The sequence below is a fragment of the Heteronotia binoei genome, chromosome 7 (genome assembly GCF_032191835.1).
Source record: "Heteronotia binoei isolate CCM8104 ecotype False Entrance Well chromosome 7, APGP_CSIRO_Hbin_v1, whole genome shotgun sequence".
In the NCBI taxonomy this organism is placed as follows: domain Eukaryota; kingdom Metazoa; phylum Chordata; class Lepidosauria; order Squamata; family Gekkonidae; genus Heteronotia; species Heteronotia binoei.
Genome location: NC_083229.1, coordinates 81,285,149 through 81,311,850, shown reverse-complemented (window position 1 = coordinate 81,311,850; position 26,702 = coordinate 81,285,149). Strand labels below are relative to the sequence as shown.

The following is a 26,702-nucleotide window of genomic DNA, read 5'->3' as shown; positions in this document are numbered from 1 at the left end:
CATCATGATGCAAATTCTTTATTTTCTTCATAAAATCTACGCATTTCCTGTGCATTTGTAATTGTGATTCTTTTCCCCTGAAGTTCGAAGCTCAGAATAAAGAAATAGTGACATACCTAGAAAATGAAACTAAAGCTTTTTTCCAAATGAATGATAAAGAGGATATAGACTTTCAGACGATCTGGGATGCTTATAAAGCAGTAATGAAAGGAATGTTGATTACTTTGAATAATAAGGACAAGAGAGTAAAAGAGAAACAGATGTTGGCTATTCAAAATGAAATAAAGAAAAAAGAAGGGGAGCTGAGAAAAAGGCCAGGGAAAAAGAAAATTATAAGGGAAATTACAATATTACAAACTCAAATGAGACATTTGTTAAATAAAGAAGTGGAATGGAGTTTGAAAAGATTGCAGCAGAAAACCTTTGAGGGAGCAAATAAACCAGGAAAGTATTTGACTTGGCAACTGAAAAAGTAGAGGGAAAATAAAATTATTAATAAAATTGTGATAGATGGAAGAGAAGTGGTTACCCAAGAGGGAATAAAAAGAGAATTTTTAAAGTATTATGCCAAATTATTTAAAGGTGTTAAAATAAAGAATGAGAAGATTGATGAATATCTACAAAAGATAAAAATAGAGCCCTTAACTGAAAATATGCAAAAAGTTTTGAATGATCCAATTGAAAAAATAGAAATTGAAACAGCAGTCAACGCAATGAAAAATGGAAAAGCACCTGGACCAGATGGATATATAGCTATATATTTTAAAACTTTTAAAGATGAGTTAATACCAAATTGCAGAAGTTGATGAATACGATAAGAATAAAAGGGAAAATACCAAATACATTGAAGGAAGCTGTTATTTCGTTGATACCTAAGGAAGATAGAGATGTCACAAATGTAAAAAATTATAGACCAATTTCGCTATTAAATAATGACTACAAAATATATACAAGAATCTTGGCAGAATGGCTTAAACAGTATTTGATAAATTTTATAAAGGAAGATCAAGCAGGGTTTCTTCCCAAAAGGCAAATAAGAGACAATATTAGAACTGTTGTAAATATTGTATAATATTATGAAAGACATCCAGAAAAGGAAGTAGCATTATTCTTTGCAGATGCAGAGAAAGCATTTGACAATTTAAACTGGGACTTTATGTTTGCAGTAATGCAAAAAATGGAGCTGGGAGAAAGCTTTATAAGAATGATAAAAGCAATATATTCTGAACAAAGTGCAAGGTTATGTATAAATACAGATCTTACAGAAGATATGAAGATTAGTAAAGGTACTAGACAAGGTTGTCCACTTTCACCATTGTTGTTTATAATGACTCTTGAAATATTATTGATGCAGATCCAAGAAGAAAAAAATATAGAAGGATTAAGAATAAAAGGATTTACTTACAAATACAGAGCTTTTGCGGATGATATAATGTTTATAAATGAAAACCCTATACAAGTTACTCCTTTGCTGTTAGCTAAAATACAAGAATATGGGGAGTTGGCGGGACTTAATAATAGAGAAAAATCAATAGAGAATATTAATAGAGAAATTAATAGAGAAATATTAATAGAGAAAAATCAAAAATTCTGTGTAAAATATGCAAATAAACAAGCAACAAGAACTTCAGAGACTAACGGGTTGTGAAGTCACCTCCAAGGTAAAATATCTGGGGGTGGAGATAACAATGAAGAATATTGATCTGTTTAAAAATAATTATGAGAAGTTATGGTGTAAAATGGATGAAGACATGCTAAAATGGAACAAGCTTAATTTGTAATTGTTGGGTAGAATAGCTGCAATTAAAATGAATATTCTACCAAGGATAATGTATTTGTTTAAAACTATTCCTATTGTGAAGGATAGTAAACAATTTGATAAATGGAGAAGAAAAATTTCAGAATTTGTGTGGGCTGGGAAGAAACCAAGAATTAAAATGAAAATTTTGAAAGATGCAAATAGCAAACAGCAAGCCTTTATTGGCATAAAACAGAATTAGCAGTAAAATAGCAATATAAATAATATAAAATCCTAGATTATAGAGTACAGACGCAAAAGAGAGAGGTGGATTTCAATTACCAAATTTAAAATTATATCACGAAGCAGTTTGTTTGGTGTGGATAAAAGAATGCATAACGCTGTTAAACAAAAAGCTCTTAGTGCTGGATGGTCACGGAAATAAATTTGGCTGGCACGCGTATTTGTATTATGGAAAAAAGAAAATGGACAGTTTTTTCTGTCACCATTATATAAGAAATAATTTGCTAAATACGTGGATGAAATATAAGAAGTATGGAGATGAGAGAAGACCGTTATGGATAGTACCAGCTGAAGTAATAAAAATAACAGCCGAGATAGGTGAAGAAAAGTGGTTGTCATATAGTCAATTACTAAAAATACAAAGTGGCAAAAATAGAACTGAAAACTGCTGAAGAGTTGAATAATAAATATGATTGGTTTCAAATGCAACAAATAAAGAGCTTGGTGGAGAATGATATTAAAACTGAATAAATAAGGAAAGAGCAAACAGAAATGGAAAAAGTTCTGCTTGGAGACAATGATAAATTAATTTCAAAAGCATATAAATTACTTTTACAATGGTCTACAGAAGATGAAGTAGTGAAATCTCAAATGATTAAATGGGCAATTAATGTAAATAAAGAAATACAGATGGACACTTGGGAATATTTGTGGAAGAACTCTATGAAACTTTCAACATGTCAAAGTATTAAAGAAAACTGTTTTAAGATGATGTATAGATGGTATATGACTCCTAAAAAATTGGCAAAGATGAATAACAAAATGCCAGACAGATGTTGGAAATGTAAAAACATGGTTCTTTCTACCATATGTGAAAGAGCTAAAATGTTTTGGCAGATGATTCAGCAAGAGATCTCTAAGGTCTTGTGATATGAATTCAATAAAGTGGCAGAGACTTTTCTGTTGGGATTACAAATGGAAAAATTTCCAAAAGAAGATAGAACTTTAATCTGGTACTTGCTCTCAGCTGCTAGGACATTGTACGCACAGTTGTGGAAGCAAGAAAAAATACCAGAAAAATGGGATTGGATTGTTAAAGTTATGACATGGGGTGAAATGGATAAGTTAACAAGAACTTTAAGAGACTATGATTTAGAAGTATTCAAGAATGAGTGGAAGAAGTTCAGAAGATACATAGAAAAAGAATGGAAAATAAAGGGATATTGGACAATTTTTGATAATGATTAACTAAAAGTGGGAGAAGGATATGAACTGGGGTTCTTATTAATTGGGGGTACCTTTTATAATGATGGTTTGAATAGAGTACACCGGCGGAGGTCAAGTAATGGGGGGAGGGGTAGATAGAAAGTAATATATGGGATAGAAAAAAAGTAATTATTAATGTTATAAGAAATTGAATATATTGCCATATGTTTCTAATAAAATTGTTTGAACCAAGAAAAAAATCATTCTTTCCACAGTATGAATTATGATATTTGGCTTGTGAACCACCTAAAGCAGCAAGTTTGTCCCAGGAAATGACTGGAACTGTTTCCAGGCCTGAAATATTTCTTTTTGAGAAGAACCTGGCCATTCTAGTCAGTTTTACAGTCACATCTGTACTTTGTTGAAGTATCATACACATTGATAGTACTGTATAAATAATAATAAATCTCTCTCTCTGATATGCTAGTTATTTGTATATATTGATGAGGATATGTCACTTGTCTATGGAGCTGCTTTAGGGGGCTCATGAGTAAAAGATAGAGACACATAAAACACCTTAAATAGTTGGAATTCTTCAGCTAAAATCTTGAGTAAAGAGAACTGTTTTAGCATGGTGCATGAAGGATAGTAAATGAGCTGCCAGGCAAGCCTCAAGGCAGAAGTTCCAAAGGGAAAGGACCATTCCCAAAAAAGCTCTGTCTTTTGTTGCCTTGTGCAAGCAGAAGTACACAGAGCATGGCTTGGGAAGAGGACCTTCACTGCCAGTCTAGACAGTAAATGAGGAAGCAGTCCTTTGGGTACTGCAGCATTAAAGTTAAGAATGAACAGGGAATTATGCCTGCAAACAAATGGGCAACCAGGAGGATTTCTCAATGTAGGGGTGATATGATCCCTGTATCCAATAATCCAGCCACCATGTTTTGAAATTTTCAAACAGTTTTCAGAGGCTGCCCCACTTTCCAACAAAAAGTGCATTTCTAACCTAAGTGTGATCAGAGCATGGATCCCTGTGGCCAGATCCTGGTTTTAATTGAATGACCATATGTGGTGCTAGCAGCTGAAGCTGAAAGAAGATGTTATGTGCCAGAGCGAGAATCTGAACCCCCAGCTTTTGTCAATGTGTTAAGAATGCTCTGTTTACTTCGGTGCTCGCTCACTGGCCTTCTTTTCTGTTTATATTATGTTTTTGTGTTTGTTTTTAATTGTAGTTATTGTTTTCTATTTTAAATTTTATTTTAACATTTTTTTGGTTTACCAGCATGGAGATCCTGAACTTGGTGAAAAGGCATAATTACAATGTTACAACCATAGGTCAGGATCCAGCAGTATTCCAAAGCTGTTAACTTGTTCATTCAAGGGAAGTGCAACCCCTTCTAGGACAGGCTGACTCCTCAGTCCTGAAGTAGCTTTGCCATTGACCAACAGCATCTCTGTCTTACATAGATTGAGCTTCAGTTGATTAGTCTTCAGCCATCTCATTACCTTCAGCAGACTCTCTGGCTCAGCTATTAAGGAGAAATAGATTCCAGCTGTCATCTGCATATTTGTAGATCCTCTCCAGATCCCCAGGTGATCTCTTCTAGTGGTTGCATGTAGATGTTAAACAATATGCGTATGAAGGGTGCAAGATGAACTCCATAGCATAAATGCCACAGACCTTCTGGAATAAGCCAGTCAAATAAGAGCACAAACACCAAACCACAGTGACCCATGACCAATATATCAAAAGCCACTGAGAGATCCAGGAGAATCAAAAGGAATGTGCTCTCCTGCTGAAAAGCATTATCATGAAGGCTACTTCTGTCCTAAACTAAGGCTAGAATCTAGAAGTGTGTTAGATTAATCTGACTGCTCCAAGATAATCTGCAGGAGTACCACCCATATTTGCACCTTGTACAAGAATGGAATGTTGACCCCTGAGCAATAGTTGTTTCGGTCATTCAGGACCAGAGACACCTTCTGAGAGCCTCATGACTGCTTCTTTCAAAGGAGTTGGAAATACATCATCCCTAAGAGGGTATTTATTACCTCACCCAACCCACTTGTCTCTACCAGATCTGCCTGTCAACCACAAAGTGTGAAGGTTAAGCCTAGATATGGAAGACTGCAGCTCAAAGCAACTTGGCTGCTTCATCAGGCCTGCCCATCTGAGAGTCATCTGTACAGTTAGAACCAGATGGTGCTCCAAGAGCATCCTGGGATTAAACATGGTCTCTAAATCACAGCTGCTATGAGTAATTTTATCTGCAAAATGCATCACAGAAGAGTCACAGTGAGCCTGTTAATTTTTCTATATCTTTGGAGCATCTGAGATGGAATTTCTCTCACAACCCAGAAAAGCTCCACTGTCTTGCATTGCACAGACACATTTATGGCATCGAAGGCCATTCATTTCGGCACTGTCATACCACAGATTAGGCATAATAATGGGATCTCACCCATGTTCAGTTGCATTTGTGTGTAACCATCTGTCCAGGATTTCTTTGCCCAGGCCCTTTGTATCCTTGCGAAACCAAAGGACATTTTTTGTTCCATACTGCTACATCAGACTGCTTTTGTTGTCTAGATTCTAGAAATGTATTTACAAGATTAAACCTGCATCTGGAATCTCAGGATGCAAAGGCAAGTTTAGATGGGGTATATGGAAAATATAAAACCCAGCAGAATGAAAGGGCATCTCTTTCTCCGATTTGTTTGCTTGAATTTTTTTTTAATTTATGACCAAACACAGAGAGTTGGGGTTTTTTCACATGAGTTTGTGTGTAAGACACAGATAAGATATGTATCCAGCTTTTGCAATAAGGTCTTCAGAATCCAGCCATATAAGGTCTCCATATATAAGGTCTCGGTGCTGCATTCTAGGGCCCCAGTTACCTGCTTGGGGATGACTGGTTCCTTACACCTCTTTTAGTATGCATATGAATAGTGGTAAAGGTAAAGGTGCAAGCACCACTCGTTTCTGACTCGGGGGTGATGCTGCATCACAGTGTTTTCACAGCAGACTTTTTAACAGGGTGATTTGTCATTGCCTTCCCCAGTCATCTACACTTTACCCCCAGCAAGCTGGGTACTCATTTTACCAACCTCGGAAGGATGGAAGGCTGAGTCAACCTTGAGCCAGCTACCTGAACCCAGCTTCTGCCGGGATTGAACTCAGGTTGTGAGCAGAGAGCTTGGACTTCAGTACTGCAGTTTAATACTCTGTGTCATGGGGCTTCTTATGAATAATGGCACTGGTTAGCAATTTCAAAATTGTTTTAAGTTATTTTTTTCTTTTCATAGGTTATGGCACTTTACCCTATTTCTACGGGAATGTTGGAGACATTGTAGTAAGTCCATTACTAGTGAATTGCTACAAAATTCCACAGCTTGAAAGCAAGGATTTGGATCTTTTCGGTCTGACGGGGAGTCAGTTACTAAGTGTGGAGAACATGATTATTTTAACAGTACAGTATCTTGTCCGATTAGGTAAGGCATTACATCGCGAAATGATCCCCACCCCCCTTTTTAATGCCAGTTCTTACAAATCATGGCCTTTTGTTGCTTGTTTTGTATGTATGTAGTTCTGTATTCTAAGCTTGAGAATGAGAATGTATTTGAAAAGGGAAGCATGCGTTTCCCATTCTTAAGTAAATTGGCCCCAAGGGCCTGGTTTATATCAGGAAAACAGGGCCAGAAAGGGTTAATCTGCCCCTTGTCTAGCACCTTCACAGCTGCTGTTCAGAACACTTTAAAGAGATGGAATACCTACTTAAAATGTCTTGTCTGAGATGCACCCCCTCACACAAACCAATTTTTGGAGTCCTGGTCTTATGTTTGCCTAGGATATTTATTACCTCCCCCCTTTTTCCATCTGAGGCTGGTCAGACAGTTGGTCCCATATCTTGACCCCCGCGACCTGACCACAGTAACCCATGCAATGGTCACTTCCAGGCTAGATTATTGTAACTCTCTCTACGTGGGGCTGCCCTTGACCCTCCTCCAGAAACTCCAGCTGGTGCAGAACGCTGCTGCACGGATGTTGACTTCATCGCCTGTGCAGGCACGGATCCATCCTGTGTTGCATGAACTGCACTTGCTACCTATTGAGTACCGGATCTGGTTCAAGGTGTTGGTATTTACCTTTAAAGCCCTATACGGCCAGGGCCAGCATACCTTCGGGACCACCTCTCCCTGTATGAGCCCCATAGATCCTTACGATCAGCAAAGCAACAACTTTTGGTAATACCCGGCCCCAGAGACATCCATCTGGCCTTGACAAGGGCTAGGGCCTTATCAACCCTGGCTCCTGCCTGGTGGAATGAGCTCCCCCTGGAGATCTGCGGAATCTTCTTCAATTCCACATGGCCTGTAAAACAGAGCTCTTTCACCAGGCTTTCAGCTAAGGCAGTGGGTGTCACTTGTTATCGGCCTCCCCCTCATTCCAACCCAGTGCTACAAGATCTGCTGGACCTGGACAATAGGTCACATCTGTGAGGCAGAATCTGCCATCTTAGTCTGTCTAATTTTAGATTTTATATATTTTAAACTGGTCTTTTATTGTTTTTACTGCTGACTGTTTCTATGATGTAACCCGCCCTGAGCCTGTTCTACGGGAAGGGCGGGCAATTGAATTAAATAAATAAATATCAAACTTTCAGTTGCAGCAAGCTCTTTTTATTCAGAAGGATTGATCTTTGCTTGAGGATCTGCAAGTAACATTACTTGAAACTAGGGTTGCCAGATTCCCCCCTGGCCACCAGCAGGGGATAGGAGATAGGGTTGCCAGATCCAGGTTGGGAAAAACCTGGAGATTCATGAGTGGAGCCTGCAGAGGACAGGAACCTCAGTAGGGGAATTGGTCTCTGTAGTTTGGAGGTGAGCTGTAATGCTGAGAGATCCCCAGGTCCCACAGGGGGTTAGTATCCCTATGTGAAACCAATGTCTGCTGTGTCTGTAAATGACACAACTTCTTATTTAAGGATTAAGGGAATCTTGGTGCAAGGCAGTAGCTGCTGCTATTTCTCTGCTCATCAGGGCTATTTTTGAGCAGGAACGCAGTTCCGGCTGGCTTGGTGTTGGGGGTGTGGCCTAATATGCAAATGATTCATGCTGGGCTTTTCCTAAAAAGAAACCATGTGTGAAACAATGGTGATGTCAGGGTGTGTGGCCTAGTATGCAAATGAGTTCCTGCTGGGCTTTTTCTGCTCATGAAATTGTTTCAGAGAAACTGACTGGTAAAGTCATTGGGAAGACAGGAATGAGAATTTGGAGCCTGCGCTTTGGCCTAGATCAGTGCAGTTGCTCACCTGGATGAAATGCTTAGACTTTGTAAAGTAACAATCAAGAGAAGATTGCTTACTAGTTGAAGAATTTTCCAACATGCACCCACATTCCATTTTGACTAGGAAGGCCCTACTAATAATTTCTAACATGCATTTGTAAAAGTATTTATGGTTCATACTAGGTACCTGAGATTTTCTTGAACTACATACAGGTATGCCACATATGCCTTCTCTTACAAACTTTATTTTTTCAGAAACATCTATGGTTATTTTAAACCAATGTCTTATATAAAGGATCTCTCTTAGAAGCATTTTCATTCATTAGTGCTGTCCTACTATTTCCTCAGGCCACACCATTCTTTTCATCTTCAAAGAGAACTGTGATTTACAAAAAAAAGATTTCAAAGGTTGGGGAATCCTCCTTGAATACATTTTCGTTATATTTCAGCATCACTATGCTTATACTCGATCGTTCTTTTCTAAGATTGCTCTGCAATTTCACTATTTGATTTTTCAGCTGATCAAATTGTGCTTTGTCTGTTGTTCAAAGATTTAAGTGTCATGCCTCAGCGTTTTTGCCTCGGGCTTGGTTTTGGAGAAAGGTGGATAAGAACTGTAAAATTCTGCTAATAATACAAAGTTTTAAGTGGAGCCAGGTATGTGCTAAAACTTAAAATATATATTTTGAAGCAGGGCTTTTTTGGTAACAAAAGCCCAGAAGGAACTCATTTGCATATTAGGACACACCCCCTGACATCACCATTGTTTAGCATAGGGCTTTTAAGTCGAAAAGGCCTAGCAAGAACTCATTTGCATATTAGGCCATGCCCCTGACACATAACCAGCCAAAACTGCATTCCTGTGCGTTCCTGCTAAAAAAAAGTCCTGTTTTGAATATATCAAAAGTTAGAAGGGAAAGGATAAACTTAAAAAGATGCCAAAGAATTGGAAAATGTGTTATGTTAACGTCATTTTTGAAATGTAACAGTTGTATTACTGACAAAGTAGAGGTTGAAGAGTTGGATCCAACTAGCTTCTCCACTGGTGAAAAAGAAAGGAAGGAGTCCTCTTTGCTCACCCCAAATATGTGCTGGGAATCCTAAGCAAAAGCCATGTGGGACATGGGACAGGGGCTTATAGAAAGGTGGGGAATTAGATGAGACTGAATTAGTGAAAAAGCTGGCTAGATCAAACCCAAAAAGTTTAACAAAAACTACAGACTGGTGTTTATTTTGTTATGTCTGTTTTATCTCTTGTGTAGAGCTTTGGGGATATATGCTGGTGGGTAAAGCACTGAAATAACTTAATTTGCATATTGGGAGGAATATGTGTAGGAGTGACTGGAAGAAAAGAAAACTCGGTAGTGGGTGAAGAGAGGCCTAGTTGTTTGTCTTTCTAAGGACTGGAGTGCTGAGGTCTCAGCTGAAGAAGGTTTTGTCTGGTGTGGTGTGCCCTGCCTTTTTGGAAATCACTTCTTCTGGAGGAGGTTAGCCCCCACACCATCTGTCTTTGAACTGAAGCTGACGTCTTCTCTTGAATGGTGAGGAGACAGGCCCTGAGAACTTTCCTTCCCACTGGAGACCTGCTTCTGAGGGACTGCGGCTGGACCAGCTTCAGTGAGAAAGCAGCTCTTTTGGGACACTGACTACTGGATCTTTGGTTTGGGAAGAGAAAGAAGTTTGGATGTGGGGAGTACCATACCCTGTGTGCAAAACTGTTTTGACTCTGTTGTCATAAATAGTTACTTACTTAAGCCAAGGTGTGTGTGTGCGGGAGGGGGTTTCTAAGAAAGGAAGCCTTAAGCCTTGAAGTTGCCCTTAGTTCCAGTGCCTGGGTTACATCTGTGTGTATGTGATCTAAAAAATACTTAAACTGGGATCCTAGTAATATTCAATATATCGCAATTTATATATAAAAGTATCCAATAAAACAAGGTATGCAAAAAACCCCAAAACCCTATTCCTTAAATAATTGAAGTATGTATATTGTTTGGCTTATCTTGGTTGGATCCAGGAAGTGGTGAGTGGTTCATTAAGGGAAGAGATAGGCTGGGTCCAAACCGGCACTTTAAGCCAACACAGTGATGGCTCCCAGACAGATCAAAATATCAAGTCCAAACAAGCACATCTGCCTCCTATCCTGCTCCTGTACTCACCCAGACATCTTCGAGACAGCTAAAAAGCTACCACTTCTGAAGTGATAACAAATTATTGCTCCGCACACCCTCTGCCTTTTTAGTGTCTGAACACCAGAGCGTGCAAGTGAGGTGCATTAGCAGTGTGAACCTGCCAGGTCACCCCAAGCTGCTTCTGCCTTAAAAAAAAATACTTCCAAGTGCATGGGCGCACATGCACATGACCAATAAATGAATGGGGGGAAAGAAACCCAAACCAAGCTACAGGGGTGGTGTGCGACAGCTGTCTGACCATGTCAAAGTGCTTCCCATGCAGGATACAGGCACTTTTTGGGGGAGCATGTGGATGGGCTTCTACTACTCCATTTTGGCCTGATTTGGGATGCCTCCCATGTGCCCCAAGCTGCCGGTCTGGACCCAGCCATTGTCTGAATTCATTGAAGGGTGAGTTTTGAAACCTTGAAAGAAAATCTTGACCATTTAAATCTTGACCATTTAAACAGCTATTCCTTTTCTAGTCAAGGTGCTGGAGTGTGCGGTGACTATGCAACACTAGTCTTATAAATCATCTAGACCCAATCTAGTTTCTGGCTTGGGTTTGGAACTCAGACTGTTTTGATCCACCCTGATAGATAGCCTTCATCAAGAGACACAGGAGAACTGTGAGCCTGTTGATGATATTGGATCTTTCAGTGGCTTTTGATACCATCTGCTATGGTATCCTTCTGCAGTGTAACTCATGAGCCAATGGTTCTATTATAAAGTGAGTTCAGTCAGCTCTTAATCAACAAAAATGTGCTAATTAAGAAGGAACAGTCATAAACAAACAGGCAGTGCTACTACTACCATCATTTAATCTGGGCCTATAATTGCTTTTTTCTGTATAAGAACATAAGAGAAGCCATGGTGAATCAGGCCAATGGCCCATCCAGTCCAACATTCTGTGTCACACAGTGGCCAAATACACACACACACACACTATGGCTAATAGCCACTGATGGATCTCTGCTCCATATTTTTATCTAACCCCCTCTTGAAGCTGTCTATGATTGTAGCCACCACCACCTCCTGTGGCAGTGAATTCCACATGTTCACCCTTTGGGTGAAGAAGTACTTTCTTTTATCCGTTTTAACCTGACTGCTCAGCAATTTCATTGAATGCCCATGAGTTCTTGTATTGTGAGAAAGGGAGAAAAGTACTTCTTTCTCTACTTTCTTCATCCCATGCATTATCTTGTAAACCTCTATCATGTCACCCCACAGTCAACGTTTCTCCAAGCTAAAGAGCCCCAAGCGTTTTAACCTTTCTTCATAGGGAAAGTGTTCCAAACCTTTAATCATTCTAGTTGCCCTTTTCTGGACTTTTTCCAATGCTATAATATCCTTTTTGAGGTGTGGTGACCAGAATTGCACATAGTATTCCAAATGAGACCGCACCATCAATTTATAGAGGGGCAATGATGTGCCCTTCCCGCCTGTGGTGCACTTTATATATTGTTCTTATTGTTTCTTATTGTTTAATTTTAATGTATTGTTTTAACTTTGAATTGTAGGTTTTTATTGTTATTATTGAATGTTGTGATCCACCCTAAACCCGTTTATGGAAAAGGGCGGAATATAAGCCTACTAAATAAAATAAATAAATAATGACTATGTACAGTTGGAGCAAGGAAAACCACGCCCTGCAGACAGGCACTCACCAATCCAATTTTGTACTCCAGGATCCTTGTGAAATGCCTCACATTCCAATTGGGCAGTTCCAGGGGAACGGCCAATCAGAATGTAGGCATCAGGATCCTGCTTTGCAGTGAGTGCCTGCCCTCAAGTTCAGTTATTAAGCTTCAGTATGAAACAGACTCCATTGTTCTTTGGCGTAACTGGTATAAGAAGCTGATTGTCAGGCGATGGAGACTAAAGGCTGTATTCATTTGAGACAATGTAATAGTTTATTGGAAACTCATAGCTTGAAACAGAAATTGAGACTAATACCTTGGCAAGGGTGTTTGTGGGTCTTATGGAATCTACATCAAAGCAATATCTGAACAAAGACATTATTCTCAAAACAACAGGGAGTGAAGGTGCAAACTTTCACACGAGAGCCTCTGCTTATCACCTAGCCTCTGGGAAGATGCTGGCCAGCATGGTGACTACAATATCACAAAGGCTAGGGGTTAGTATAGAAAAGTCCATTTGGTTATTATTTTATAATTTCAGTACAGTAGAGTTACAGAGCCTGACATACTGCCCCCCCTAAGCTTGTGCTCGGGGTTTGTCTGGGTGCAGTAGGTAAAAAAAGAAGAGGTGCCCTTAGATCAGTTGACTTAACCCACTCGTCGCAAGAGGGGGGGGGGAAATATTTGCATCGGACTAGGAAATGCAATATTCCCCGCTTGAAATTGGCATCCAATATCTCTTGCAGTTCATGATGACTCTGACCCCTCACTTGAATAGGGGTGGGCGTCGTAGGGCGTGGATGCCAATACGTAGCTCCAGGATCTTTTTTCAGAAGACTGCAATGGAAAACGGGATGAATTTTACTAAACATTTTCGGTAACTCTAATTCAACAGTCATGGTATTTATTATTCTTTTTATTTTGAATGGTCCCAAATATTTGTAGGCTAGCTTTCTGGACGACAGTGGTAGAGGCAGATTCTTAGTGGAGAGGAATACAGTATCCCCCACCTTGAAGTCCCACTCGGGCGAGTGTTTTTTGTCGAATTGTGTCTTGTAATCCTTTTTGGCTGCTTCTAGATTTTCTTGAATTGATTCCCACCCTTTGGCCAGTGATTTCCACCATTGCTGACACGATGTAGGGGAACTGGTGGTGTTAGTCACTGGTAGATTAGGAAAAGGCTTCCCTTCATATCCATTCACAATTTGGAAAGGAGTGGTCTTTGTTGAACTATGCAGGCTATTGTAGCCATATTCTGCAAATGGTAATAGTTCCACCCAATAGTCTTGTTGATAGTTAATAATACACCTTAGGTATTGCTCGAGAAGAGAGTTCACACGTTCCGTCTGTCTGCGGGTGGTAGGCGGAACTCCGTCCCTGCTCGATCCCTGTCAATTTACAAAACTTCTGCCAGAAGTTGGCAACGAACTGCGGGCCGCGGTCACTAATGACCTTGTCTGGGAACGAGTGTAGTTTCACAACGTGTTGGAAGAATCAGTCAGTCAGTCACAGTCACATTTTATTTGTATCACGCCCTCCCCGACCAAGCGGCTCAGGGCGGCTAACAGCATAAAATTCGATAAATACATTGTATGTATGTACATTGGATTACTGTAATGCCCTCTACATGGGGCTGCCTCTGTACCGAACCTGGAAGCTGCAGCTGGTGCAGAATGCAGCGGCCAGACTGTTGTTAGGGCTTCCTAAATGGGAACACATACAGCCTGGGCTGCGCGAACTGCACTGGCTGCCAGTTCTATACCGGGTCCGTTACAAAGTGCTGGTCATTACCTTTAAAGCCCTATATGGTCGAGGACCTGTCTACCTTAGGGACCGTCTCTCTCCATATGAACCCCAGAGAGCACTGAGGTCAGCCGGGAAAAACCTGTTGACTATTCCCGGACCGAGAGAGGTGAAGTTGCAATGCACCCGCAATCGGGCCTTCTCCTCTATAGCTCCGAGCCTATGGAACCAACTTCCAGGGGAAATGCGGGCCCTACTACGGGACCTTGAACAGTTCCGCAGGGCCTGCAAGACCTTCCTCTTCCGACTGGCTTTCGCTGATGAAAATGGAAATTGCTAAGGAAACCGCCATCATAAAAGCAAACATAAAGTAAACATAGCATTAGCACTTTTATTAATTTAATTTAATTTAATTTTAAAACTTAAGCAGATTTTTAATTAAATGTTCATGTTGTTTAACTGTAATTTTATCTATCTGTATAGCTAAACTTGAATTGTGTTGTTAGCCGCCCTGAGCCTGCCCCGGCGGGGAGGGTGGGATATAAATAAAATTTTGTTGTTGTTGTTGTATAATAAATAACATTTGAAGACAGTTAATTAAAATCCATAAAATTCTAAAAACATTAATACATTTAGTGCTATTCCATCGGCAAGTTTACTTGGCAATTTACAGTAATCCAGTCTCGAGGTGACCGTTGCGTGGATCACTGTTGCCAGGTCCCGACGCTCCAGGAAGGGGGCCAACTGCCTTGCCCGCCTCAGATGAAAAAAGGCTGACTTGGCAGCGGCTGCTATCTGGGCCTCCATTGATAATGAAGGCTCCAGTAGAACTCCCAGGCTTCTAACCCGGTGCGCCGCTTTTAGCGGCGCCCCGTCAAACACCGGAAGAGATATTTCCCCTCCTAGAGCACCCCGACCCAGGCAAAGGACCTCTGTCTTCGCTGGATTCAATTTCACCCCGCTCAGCCTTAACCAAGTTGCCACGGCCTGCAGTGCCAGGTCCAAGTTCTCTGGGACGCAGTCAGGTCGGCCATCCATTAGTAGATAAAGCTTGGTGTCATCTGCATACTGGTGACACCCGAGCCCGTACCTCCTGGCAATCTGGGCGAGGGGGCGCATATAGATATTAAATAGCATCGGCGAGAGAACTGCTCCCTGAGGCACCCCACAATGTAGTGTGCGCCTCTGGGAGAGTTCTCCCCCGATTGCCACCCTTTGTCCCCGATCCTCAAGGAAGGAGGAAAGCCATTGTAAGGCCAACCCCCTAACCCCAACATCGGCGAGGCGGCGGGTCAGTAGCCGATGGTCGACCGTGTCAAACGCGGCCGACAGGTCTAACAACATCAGCACCGCCACACCGCCCCGATCCAGATGCCGCTGAAGGTCATCCACCAAGACGACCAGCACTGTCTCCGTCCCCTGACCCAGGCGAAAGCCGGACTGGCAAGGGTCTAAGATGGAAGCGTCATCCAGAAAACCCTGTAACTGCAACGCCACTGCCCTCTCTATGATTTTACCTAAAAACGGTAAATTCGAGACCGGCCGGTAATTTGCCAATTCGGCCAGATCTGCTGTGCTTTTTTTCAGGAGGGGGCGAACCAAGGCCTCTTTTCAGGGCGTTGGGAAGCGCCCCTCCAAGAGGGATCTATTTATGATGTCCCGTAAAGGACATCTAAGCTCCCTCAGGCAAGATTTAATTAGCCAGGAGGGGCATGGATCTAAATCGCAAGTTGTTGGGCGTGCAGAGATGAGAATTCCGTTGACTTCCTCCAGGCTGAGCGGGTCAAAATGATCCAGGACTAAACCTGAAGACAGGCACGTAGCCTCCAGTTCATGTACTGTATCCAATGTGATGGGCAGGTCTTGGCGGAGCGACGTGATTTTGTCTGCAAAAAATTTCGCAAAAGCCTCACAGCCTATTTCCAATTCTTTAACATTTGGCCTGCCCTGGGGCAGTGTAGTTAAATCTCCAATTATTTTGAACAATTGTGCCGGGCGCGAATTTGCAGACGCAATCCTGGCCGCGAAGTAATCTTTCTTCGCGGCCTTGAGTGCCATCTCATAAGACCTCATAAGCGTTCTATAAGATGTTCTCGCCGCTTCGCCACGAGTGCGCCGCCACTGCCTCTCTAGTCGTCTGAGTCCTTGTTTCAGCTGGCGTAACTCCGAGGTGTACCATGGAGCCAGCTTCGAATGAGGGCGCAGAGGACGTTGAGGTGCGATCTTGTTGATTGCCCCAGTTAGCCAATCTTGCCAGGCATCAACTAGGGTGTCAAGGGAATCGCCAGGGAGCCAGGGTTCCCGAAGAGCCATCTGGAACCGTTCCGGGTCCATCAGGCTCCGCGGGCGAGCCAAAATAGGCTCTCCGCCCTTACAGGGTTGGAGTGACGCCTCCAAACGGGCCTTGAGGGCTAGGTGACCCAACCATGGCACCACCTCCATTGCGATATCGCTCACCCGAATCCCAGACGCAAAGATCAAGTCTAATGTGTGTCCCGCCTGGTGCGTAGGAGTCGTAATAAATTGAGAGAGTCCCAGTGTCGCCATGGAAGACACTAGGTCCATTGCCTGATTAGAGGCCGCGTCATCGGCATGGACATTGAAGTCACCCAGGACCACAAGCCTCGGGTGCTCCAATGCCCAGCCCGACACCGCCTCCACCAGGGATGGTAAGGCGCTGGCTGGTGTGTTAGGCGGACGGTACACCAGCCAGATCGCCAACCCCTCTCCGACATCCCACGCTAGGCCAGCACATTCAATGCCATTGATCGTTGGGGCCGGGAGAGCCCGGAAGGAGTAATCCTCCCGTATGAATAGCGCCACCCCTCCCCCCCGCCCACTAACCCGTGATTGATGAAAGACCGAGTAACCCGGGGGGGCCATCTGGGAGAGAGCCACTGTCTCCCCCTCTTGCACCCAGGTCTCGGTCACGCAAGCCAGGTCTGCGTCCTGCCGAAGCAGGAAATCTCTAAGAGTCTCAGTCTTATTATTTATAGACCTGGCGTTGCATAACACCAATGACGGGCGTGGGCAAATCCTCCTGGCTCTACTACCTGTCACCGTCGGGATGGGAAGTAGACTGGAAGGGGGCCGAGCCCTGTTTTGTCTCAGTCCCCTTCCCCCACTCCTCTGTCCCCTCCCACCGCCATATCTTCCCCTCCCCAGGAGCACTGGAATCCCCTGGCCAGGCATCCACAGCTGTGCTCCAGTGTACTCTAAGTTGTAATAATATGTACGTGCCCACCTAGCTGGTTGTCTAGTTCAGAGCGTAAATAGACCCTAATCCACCCTCCGCTCTTTGTTCCCAATTGTCTGACTTGCTATAATTTAGTCAATAATTCCCAAGACCCTAATCTTCCCTCTAGTGATTAGTCTAATAATACTATTTCGATAGCACATTAATAAAATAGCCTCACTAGTTTTTTAGCTATAGGGAGTTGTTTGCACGGTATGAATGGGCTTGCTTTGAAAACGTGTCCACCACTACTAGAATCACTGTCCGTCCCTGCGATGCTGGTAGTTCAACTATAAAGTCCATAGATACCACTGACCATGGCCGTCCTGCTGTAGGGGTCGGACGGAGTAAACCTGGTGTCTTCCCTCCCCTTCTTTTGGCCATTATGCAGGTGGGGCATGACGTTACAAATTCTGAAATATCCTTTTTCATTTGTGGCCACCAGAACTGTCGGCTCACTAGGCGGAGCGTTTTCAGATAGCCAAAATGCCTGGCCAATTTGCTGCTATGACAGTGCTGCAGTACTTCCTGGCGGAGGCTTTTGGAAACATACAGTTTCCCTTCCCGATACCAAAATCCTCCTTCTCCCTTCACCAGCCCTTCCGGCCGCTCCTCCCCTTCTTTCTCTGTTTCTGTGATTAATTTATTCCCCCCCCCCCATGGCTCTGGTTTCCCAGTCTTTTTCCCTGACCGAGTGGTCACGCCCCCAGCAACGTTAGAAGGCGGGATGAGTGAATCTGTGGTCCCCTCCCGCTGACTTTTGTGTTGCGGCAGCTGAGAGGGCATCAGCTAAAAAGTTCTTTGAGCCTGGTATGTGTCGTAACGTAAAATCAAATTTGGTGAAAAAATTTGGCGCGCTGTGAGCGCTTCTAGGTTTTTGTGATCTGTCCATATTTCAAATGGTACTCTGGCTCCTTCCAGCCAGGACCGCCAGGTTTTTAGGGCGAATGTCACTGCGAATGCTTCTTTGTCCCAAACTGACAAATTACATTGTTCATTGGAAAATTTTTTGGATATATAGGTGCAAGGTCTTAATCTGCCCTCTGAGTCTTTTTGCATCAATATTGCTCCGACGGCTACATCGGAAGCGTCACATTCCGCCACGAAGGGTTTCAGTTCATTGGGGTGTGCTAAGATTGGTTCGCTAGTGAACAGTTGTTTTAACTTTTCAAACACTTTCTGGCAATCGTGGGACCACGCAAGTTTCACGCTTGGCTTTTTCGCCTCGGGTCCCCGCCCTTTAGTTTTTAACAAGTCTGTTAGTGGCAACATCACTTTAGCAAATCCCTCTATGAACCCCTGGTAAAAATTTGCGAATCCGAGGAAAGATTGTAGCTGTCTACTTGTTCTCGGGGGTTCCCAGTCTAGCACTGCTTGTATTTTCACTGGGTCCATGGCTAAGCCTTTTCCCGACACTCTGAACCCAAGTAGTCTAGCTCTTTCTGATGAAATTCACACTTTGACAATTTAGCATAAAGTTTGTGCTCGAGTAGGGTGTTGAGCACTTTCCTCACCAACTTTATGTGGGAGCGTAGATCTTTTGAATAGATAATGATGTCATCCAGGTACACCACCAACCCTTTGTACAGGTACTCTCTCAGTACTTCGTTAATAAAGTTCATAAACACTCCCGGGGCTCCCTGTAGTCCAAACGGCATTACTTGGTACTCAAATTGTCCCAAGGGGGTGTTGAACGCTGTCTTCCATTCGTCCCCTTCCTTAATTCTGACTCTGAAGTAAGCGTCCCTCAGATCTAATTTTGTAAAGATGCACCCTTCTGATACTGTGCTTAATAAGTCTTTGATTAGTGGGATGGGGTAGGCGTTGGACATAGATATGGCATTTATCCCACGAAAATCTGTGCAAAGTCTAAGCCCCCCATCCTTCTTTCTGAATAACACTGGGGCCGCGTGTGGTGCTGTGGCTGGTCGGATGAACCCCCTGTTTAAGTTTTTGTCCAAGAATTTTCTCAGCTCCGCTTTTTCCGCCCATCGCATCGAGTACAGTTTTGCTTTGGGTAGTTCTTGCCCCGGGATAAGTTCAATAGCACAGTCTGTGCGGGGGGAGTTCATCCGCTTCCTTCTCACTAAACACTTTACGTAAGTCTCGGTACTCTTTTGGGATGGACTGTACCTCTTCTATGGCTAAGCATAGTCTCTCATTCTGAGGGGGAGGCGAGGGGCCCCATTCTACTGACCAGTGGTGATGGATGCACTTTTTGCTGTCAAAGTCTATAGTTTGCTCTGGCCACTGGATGTTTGGTTGATGTCTCGCCAGCCACCCTATCCCCACTACTACGTCGAAGGATGAGAAAGGGGCAATTAGAAACACTTCCATGTCCCAGTGTTCTTTGATTCCTACCGGGAAGAATTGGGTTTCTTCTACGCATGGTTCCCCCTTCATTACTGTCCCGTCCATCTGTTCGAATGGGGTAGGGGTGTCCTGGCTAACCCTAGTGCTTCGACTAGTCTTGGGGCGATGATTTCTCTAGTACACTCGGAGTCAATTAATGCTCAGGTGTGCATAAAACGCTTGGAATTTGGATTTAACAACGTTCAAGGGACTAAGAATAGTTCTCCCGATATTCTCACCCGCAATGGTGCCAGTGTGGCATCGACCTGCCTTTCGGCACCGCTTAGGGCAGGTCCTGCTCGTTTCCCAACGACTCGGCTTCCTCCTCCGACTCGTTCCCCCTGGTAAAATCCTCGTCAAGCACCGCTGATAGTGAGGTGTTGCCCCAACTGGGCTCCTTCGGTCTCCCCAGGGTCTTCTTGGCCTTGGGACCTGTTGTCTTCGGTGCAGAGGGGGGGGGCTCGAGGTTTGTCAGGGCATTCCCCGACCAGGTGCCTCGGGTCGCCACATCGATAACATCTGCAGGTGGCGGACCCCTTTGCGGAATTGCTCGGGGTTGTTGGTTTTTTGGACTCAGTCTTTACCCCTGACCGAGCCTCACATCCCCCTCTGTTCCCCTCTCACTGTCGTTGCAGGGCCACCCTATCCATGTTGGTTTCTACTTCGCCTGCCAGTTGCACCTACCCCACCAGCGTGTTTGGTCGTGCCTGGTGGAGGGCCCGATCCAGGAGGGTGGATTTGAGACCGCTTTGGTAGGCCTCGATCTTCATCACTTCGTTCCATCCTCTTACCCGGGCGCAGTGGGTCTGGAATTCCACCGTGTACTCTCTCACTGAGCGGGTTCCTTGCTTCAGGTCTTTCAGTGCGTTGAGAGCCCGAGCCTCTCAGAGGGGATCCTCGTATTGGCGCAGCATGGCTTGTAGAAAGGCATGCACACTCCCCAGCTTCGGGCTTCTCGATTCGTACAAACTCACGTACCATCTTCGGGCTGCTCCCGTGAGTTTCAATCCCAAATAATCCACCCGGCTCGGTTAATCCAGGAAACCGGCCCCCCAGTAGTGCATGTAGCTGGTAGCCTGGATGGTGAAGTACTCTACTTCTTCTGGGTCTCCGTCAAACTTGAGGTCAAGCTCACGGGGTTTTCCTGGTTCTCAAGGTGCGGGACCTCCGGGAGGGGGTGCTGGCGGCTCCAGGGCTCCTCCGCCGGGATTCAGAGGTTGTGGCGGCGCAGGTGGCCCCGATCCTCGGGGTTGCCGGCGTTCCATCTCCCATAGCGCCTGCATGCGGTCGATCTGCCTCCCCACTTCCCGGGCGATTGCCTGGGTGTTGCTCTGGATCTCGCTTCGGAGGTCTGTCGCCAGCCTTTTCATCTGGGTTTTCACCTTCCCCAAGATTTTTTCTTCCAGCCGGGCCGCTTCATCTTCTTTCCCTGGAGCCCCTGCTTCTTCGTCCTCCGAGTCGGGTAGGCGCACGTGGGACGCATCGACTTCCTCTCTTGGCTCTCCCGTCTTGGGCCTGGTGAGGAGGGTCTCGTGTCGGGCTGGGGCTTCGTCCATCAGGGCGGTGGATGTCCTCGGCTTCCACTGCTGTGGGCTGATGAATAGGGTTTGGATGTAGGACGGGGATTCAATTCCCGCAGCTCGCCTATGTCCAAGAACGTGCCACGAGGGAGTCTTCGGTTCCCCTGGAGGTTCTCCGTTGTCCAGAACTTTTTCAGCCATTCGACTTCAAAGTGGCCGGTTCAGATAAACCCCCTTTTTAAAAGATGATTAGTCTCAAAATGTCAGGCGATGGAGACTCAAGGCTGTATTCATTTGAGACAATGTAATACTTTATTGGAAACTCATACCTTGAAACAGAAATTGAGACTAATACCTTGGCAAGGGTGTTTCTGGGTCTTATGGAATCTACATCAAAGCAATATCTGAACAAAGACATTATTCTCAAAACAACAGGTAGTAAAGGTGCAAACTTTCACACGAGAGCCTCTGCTTATCTCCTAGCTTCTGGGAAGATGCTGGCCAGCGGCAGTATCTATTAACGGTCACATTCCTTTGCTCTCTTTACAACCTAAACAAAGTTAACACTTCAAATGTCCCCTTTGATATACATGGTGACTACAAAGGCTAGCGGTTAGTATAGAAAAGTCCATTTGGTTAGTATTTTATAATTTCAGTACGATAGAGTTACAGAGCCTGACACTGATGAGTCAAGTGAACTGATTGTTATGTTGTTTGTGGTGTCTGTCTGTTTGATTTTGTGCTGCTTTGTCCTGCCTTGTATAAAATCACTGTATATGACTCTTCTATTGATATCTTTATTGCTGGTTTTAGTATGATGTCATTGCTGCTATAGTGGGTTTTTTTGTTCATTTGTTTCAGTGTTAATTGTTGTTTTATTGGTGGTGTGTGATGTTAGTGATAATGTATTTAATGTAGGTCTTCTTGAATAGATTAGCAGTTGTTGGAAGTTTTTCATACTGATTTGAAGGAAGACTGATACAAACAAATTAATAAATTTGCCTTAAGCATGTTGTACTTCGTTCCTCATAGACTACTTCTAATGGTTCAACTGCAATGGCAGATTCACTAGCTGTGCTTTGAGTGCTGTTCATTGTATCTTTGGTACTTTTTAAAATCATCAGCACTTTCAGCCCTCAGGTGTCCTCAGAATTTGAGTGCAGGTGTAATTACTGATCTTGTTTAAGTACTTTCTGTTCCTCTGTGCCAGTGTTCAGACCTCTTATCAATATGGAGTGCAAACCCTTGCTGCAGTGCAGATGTGATAATGGATTCTTTGGCAGCCTGTCAGCTGTTTCCTATGTGAGCCTTAGAGTTTTCCTCAGTAGGTCTACTCATATCTATTCAGTGGGGCTTGCTCCCAAGAAAGTCTTTGTAGAATTGTACTGTTAATTCTTTCTTCTGCTGTAAATATTTGGGGGGAATAACAGGGTGGAAGGACTGTTGTCTGTTACTAATCCTGTAATATGTTTGTTCTAGTAAATTTTTCTAACCTGTTGTAGAAAAAGATTTCCCTAATAGTAGAAGCACAGTCCACCTAAGTTAAGCACTTCTAAGTTCTATTGGTATCAGTGGGAAAAAGTTAGGCATGAGCTAGAATTGAGCAGTTGTTGCTGTTCTTCATAATGTGAAGCAGCACTATCTTTGATTATTTCAACCAAGCACTCTCCTTCATGCTTTTTATTATTTACACTCCATTTTCATGTACTAATTTTTCTTGTAATTTACATGGATGCAGAGATTAAATAATTGTTGTGATAGTCTGGAAACTGTTGAGCAGAATTATCAGAATAGTGAGTAATTGAAATTTTATGGAAATTGATTACATTCTGCAATACCTCCTTGTTGCAAATGAGAAAATGGAAAAGTAGTGAATAAAAATTCTGTATTCATGTTTAATTTAGTTGTAGTATTTGATGTGTGTTTTTCTTGCAGTCAGGACATGAATTTTGAGTGATTTCAGTTCTTTCCCTCAGTTACACATATGTTGCAGTCCTTATATGGAAGCATTTAAAGCTGTTCCTACATGATGGTGCTACTCTGTATTGTAATTTTTTTTAGTACCTTACCATTTGTGTTGATCCAGTCCTGCTGGGTTGGATCCTGAACAATAGAAATCATGTTCAGCCTTTGGAGACTTAAACCAAGCAATCACCACTCAGTAGTAGACTAGCCAGTAAGGAGAGTGGGGGGAAGAGATGGATGATGGAAGTAGACTTAAACTGCCAGATAGGGATGAGGCAAATGAAAGAATAAAATGGAATTAGGAAATCAAGACCCATAGTTTCTTCTCAACTTGCATTGTACAGTTCTGAGGCCAATACTGGTGAAGCACTAAGCTTTTTATCCTCTCTCTAAGTGAATCAAAACTAGGAATAACTGTGCCTCAACCTACATTTAACCTGTTAAGCACAATGTATCAAGTTCTAAGAACCCTCAGAAGTGCTAGCTATTTCAAAACAGCTGTCTTATCCTGGAGCTTATGGCAGGACCTCTAAAAAGAGTCCTGTAAACTCTTGGAGGATTGGCTACATCAGTGGTATGTGGCCTAATATGCAAAGGAGTTCCTGCTGCCAAAAAAGCCCTGATAAGAATGTAGAAGTGCCTGCTTCCTAATTCCAGTCAGTTTAACACAAGGCATAGTGATGATGATGATGAAGAGATTGGATTTATGCCGTACTCTTCACTAACTGAAGGAGTCTCCGAGCAGCTTACAATCTCCTTTCCCTTCCCCTCCCCACAGACACCCTGTGAGGTATGTGGGACTGACAGAGCTCTGGCAGAAACTGCTCCTGAGAGAACAGCTCTGACAAAGTCATGACTGACCCAAGGTCACTCCAGCAGCTGCATGTGGAGGAGTAGGGAATCAAACCCAGTTCTCTCAGTTAAGAGTCCATGCATTTAACCACTATACCAAACTGGCTGATTATCCCAGTTTCCTATTTCTGATGATCAGCTGTTCTTTAGGCCAGTAAAATAAGTTCATAATGAACATATCCCTCACCTCTAAATCTGAGCTCTTAAAAGCACAGCATCATGGAGTCATTAACACTGACAGAACCAGAAAGCCATGTGACCCAACTGCCCACCAACCCAATCCATATTTATGGGATTTACAGCCATAGTATGCCTCAGGTGCAAAGTATAAGTGGAGATGAAGTTGTTGCTTAGTAGCAGAGCATCTGCTTTTCATGCAGAAGGTTCTAAGTTCAAATTCCAGCATCTCCAGTTGGTAGATTAGATAGTTGGTGATAGAAAAAACCTCTTCCTGAAACCCTGGAGAGCTACTATCAGTCCAAGTAGGCAGCACTCTATTTTTTTTTTCAGTACTGAGGAGAGCAGTTCACATCCTGAGAAGAATATAACTGCTGTAATCTTAAAACGGGCAATGGGCAGTGCAAATCCCTATGTGGCTCCAGATTGTTGCGGAGTGGGGCTTCCTGTGTTAATGAGCAGCCCTTCACATGCACAGTTTAGAGGGAATAGTGGTAAATAGCACTGGCCTTGATAGACCCAGAATCTGACTCATTGTCATGTGATAAAGTAAACTTCCAAAATATTTTTTTCAGAACGAACTTATTAGGGAAAGGCCTCGTAAGTTTTATGAAGCAATAATTATTTGTTCCAGTTTGTTGTTCTCTGTCTGTCTGTCTAATCTATCTTTCATCTCTTTATAGTGACTTTAGCTGTTCATTTTGTGTACAGCAATATCATATCCATGTCTGGATACCCTTTGATAATTTACTTACCTGATCATTGTAATAAAGTTTGTTGGAAGAGGTTTTGGAAAATAAAACTTTATCTTCTTTTTTTAAATTATTGCAGGTCCTGATAAGATACCTCTCAGGGAAGAATTTGAACAGATTATGTTGAAAGCTATGCAGGAATTCACTGTGAGAGAGCAGTCCTTACAAATGAGTGCTCAGTACAGCTCTTTGTCACCAGCACAACTCCCATGGCTCGCCAGGTTAATTGCCAGTGTCTCTCAAGACATGGTACATGTGGTAGTTACTCAGAATTCGCTCGCTGAAGGCATTTCAGAAACACTGCGATCTCTGACTGAAATGAAATGCCTGCAGAAACTTCCAGATTATGTGGTTGCCATCTGCACATCAAAGATCAGAGGAAATGAGTTCTGTGTAGTAGTGTTAGGTGGGTACCTTTTATGTCATATGTAAAAGATACAATATAGGTTAGATGATGGTTTCTATTGACTTAGCTTTCACTGTTGGAATGGAATGCAGATTTTGTGTATCTCACAGGTGCCTTGAAGAACTATTTTATACATATGCACCTGTACTGTGTGTTTAATTAAACAGCTCCTGTTCAGTATCCCTCTAGGTGTTGTGCTGTATGCTGAAGAATCTGGAATTAAAGTATTTATATTTGTGTATTAATGAAATACACTGAGTTAAATCCATTTTTTATTGCAAACAGAAGTTTTGTCATTAACTGATTTTAGAATGCAGAATGGGTTGTGCTAATCAAACAGCTACTAGAGAGTACCCTGCTTTTCAGATGCAGTTGTGTGCTAAAGCTATCTTCAAAACTCTGCAGCTTGCTTAGATTTTTTATCTTAAATGTATTAATCAGCATTAATAACCTCAAACTGCTCATACACACCTGGGACTATCTGTTCTTTCAGCTCATCAAGGAAAAGAGAAAAGCCCTTTAAAGGGCTATGCCATTTTGAAAGAGAAGCTTAGTTCTGTTCTCCTATCCAGTTGTTATAGTAAGAATAACGTTATTAGAGTAACCTATATGTATATATATATATATATATATATGAAAGAACAAAACATCAACAAAAAAAAGATATCAAGGGAAAAAATTAAACTATTTCAAACATGAATGTATAGTAAAAACAAACAGCTGATAGGTAAAGTTCATAAACAGTGTTCCATCAGGAACTGCAGTATGCAATTCATGAAAAGTTTTTCCAAATAAAGACCAATCTTTCATATACTTTTCTAATCGCAGGCAGAAACTGACAGGTAGAGTTCATAGACAAGTTAAGTGGAGTTCATAAATAATGGTCCAGTATGAACTACAATGTACGGTCTACCAAATAAAGAACAGTCTCTTGTATTTTTCAGCAGGTAAAGACAATATGCTTTTCAATTGCAGGCAGAAACTGATAGGTAGAGTTCATAAACAAGTGAAATAGAATTTATAAACAATGTTCCAGCAGGAACTACAATCTTTAATCTACCAAGTAAAGAACAATCTCTTGTATATTCCCAATGGTACTTTGTACCCTCTTCATAGTACTCAACTGTACTTCGTACCCTCTCCATAGTAGCAGTAGGCGTGCATACAGATGGCCATTCCAGATTCCCCTTTAAAAGGGGAATCTGGAATGGATTCTGGATTAAAAGGGAAAGTCTTGAGAATGCCACAAATCATGCTTAGATGTCATGTGGACATTCCACTTTAAAATTGGGGGCTTTCTGTATTCCACAAAGGAAAACATGGCTATGTAGAATCAGCCCAGAAGTGTCTTTTGATCAGGGTGAAAATTAATTTTTTGTGCTTGACTTGATTGGTACAGATGAATTTTTTTGTTTGCATAA

The 26,702-nt window shown here is 42.7% G+C and overlaps 1 protein-coding gene across 1 annotated transcript in view; it reads left to right on the top strand.

The window, feature by feature from the left end:
• The window catches only part of GREB1L (GREB1 like retinoic acid receptor coactivator), a 123,416-nt gene that overhangs the window by 44,142 nt on the left and 52,572 nt on the right, over positions 1-26,702 (top strand). Inside the window, exons 10-11 of the mRNA XM_060243913.1 lie at positions 6,491-6,676; positions 24,955-25,281. Of these exons, the coding sequence (XP_060099896.1) occupies positions 6,491-6,676; positions 24,955-25,281 (513 nt within the window). The remainder of the gene's footprint in view (positions 1-6,490; positions 6,677-24,954; positions 25,282-26,702) is intronic.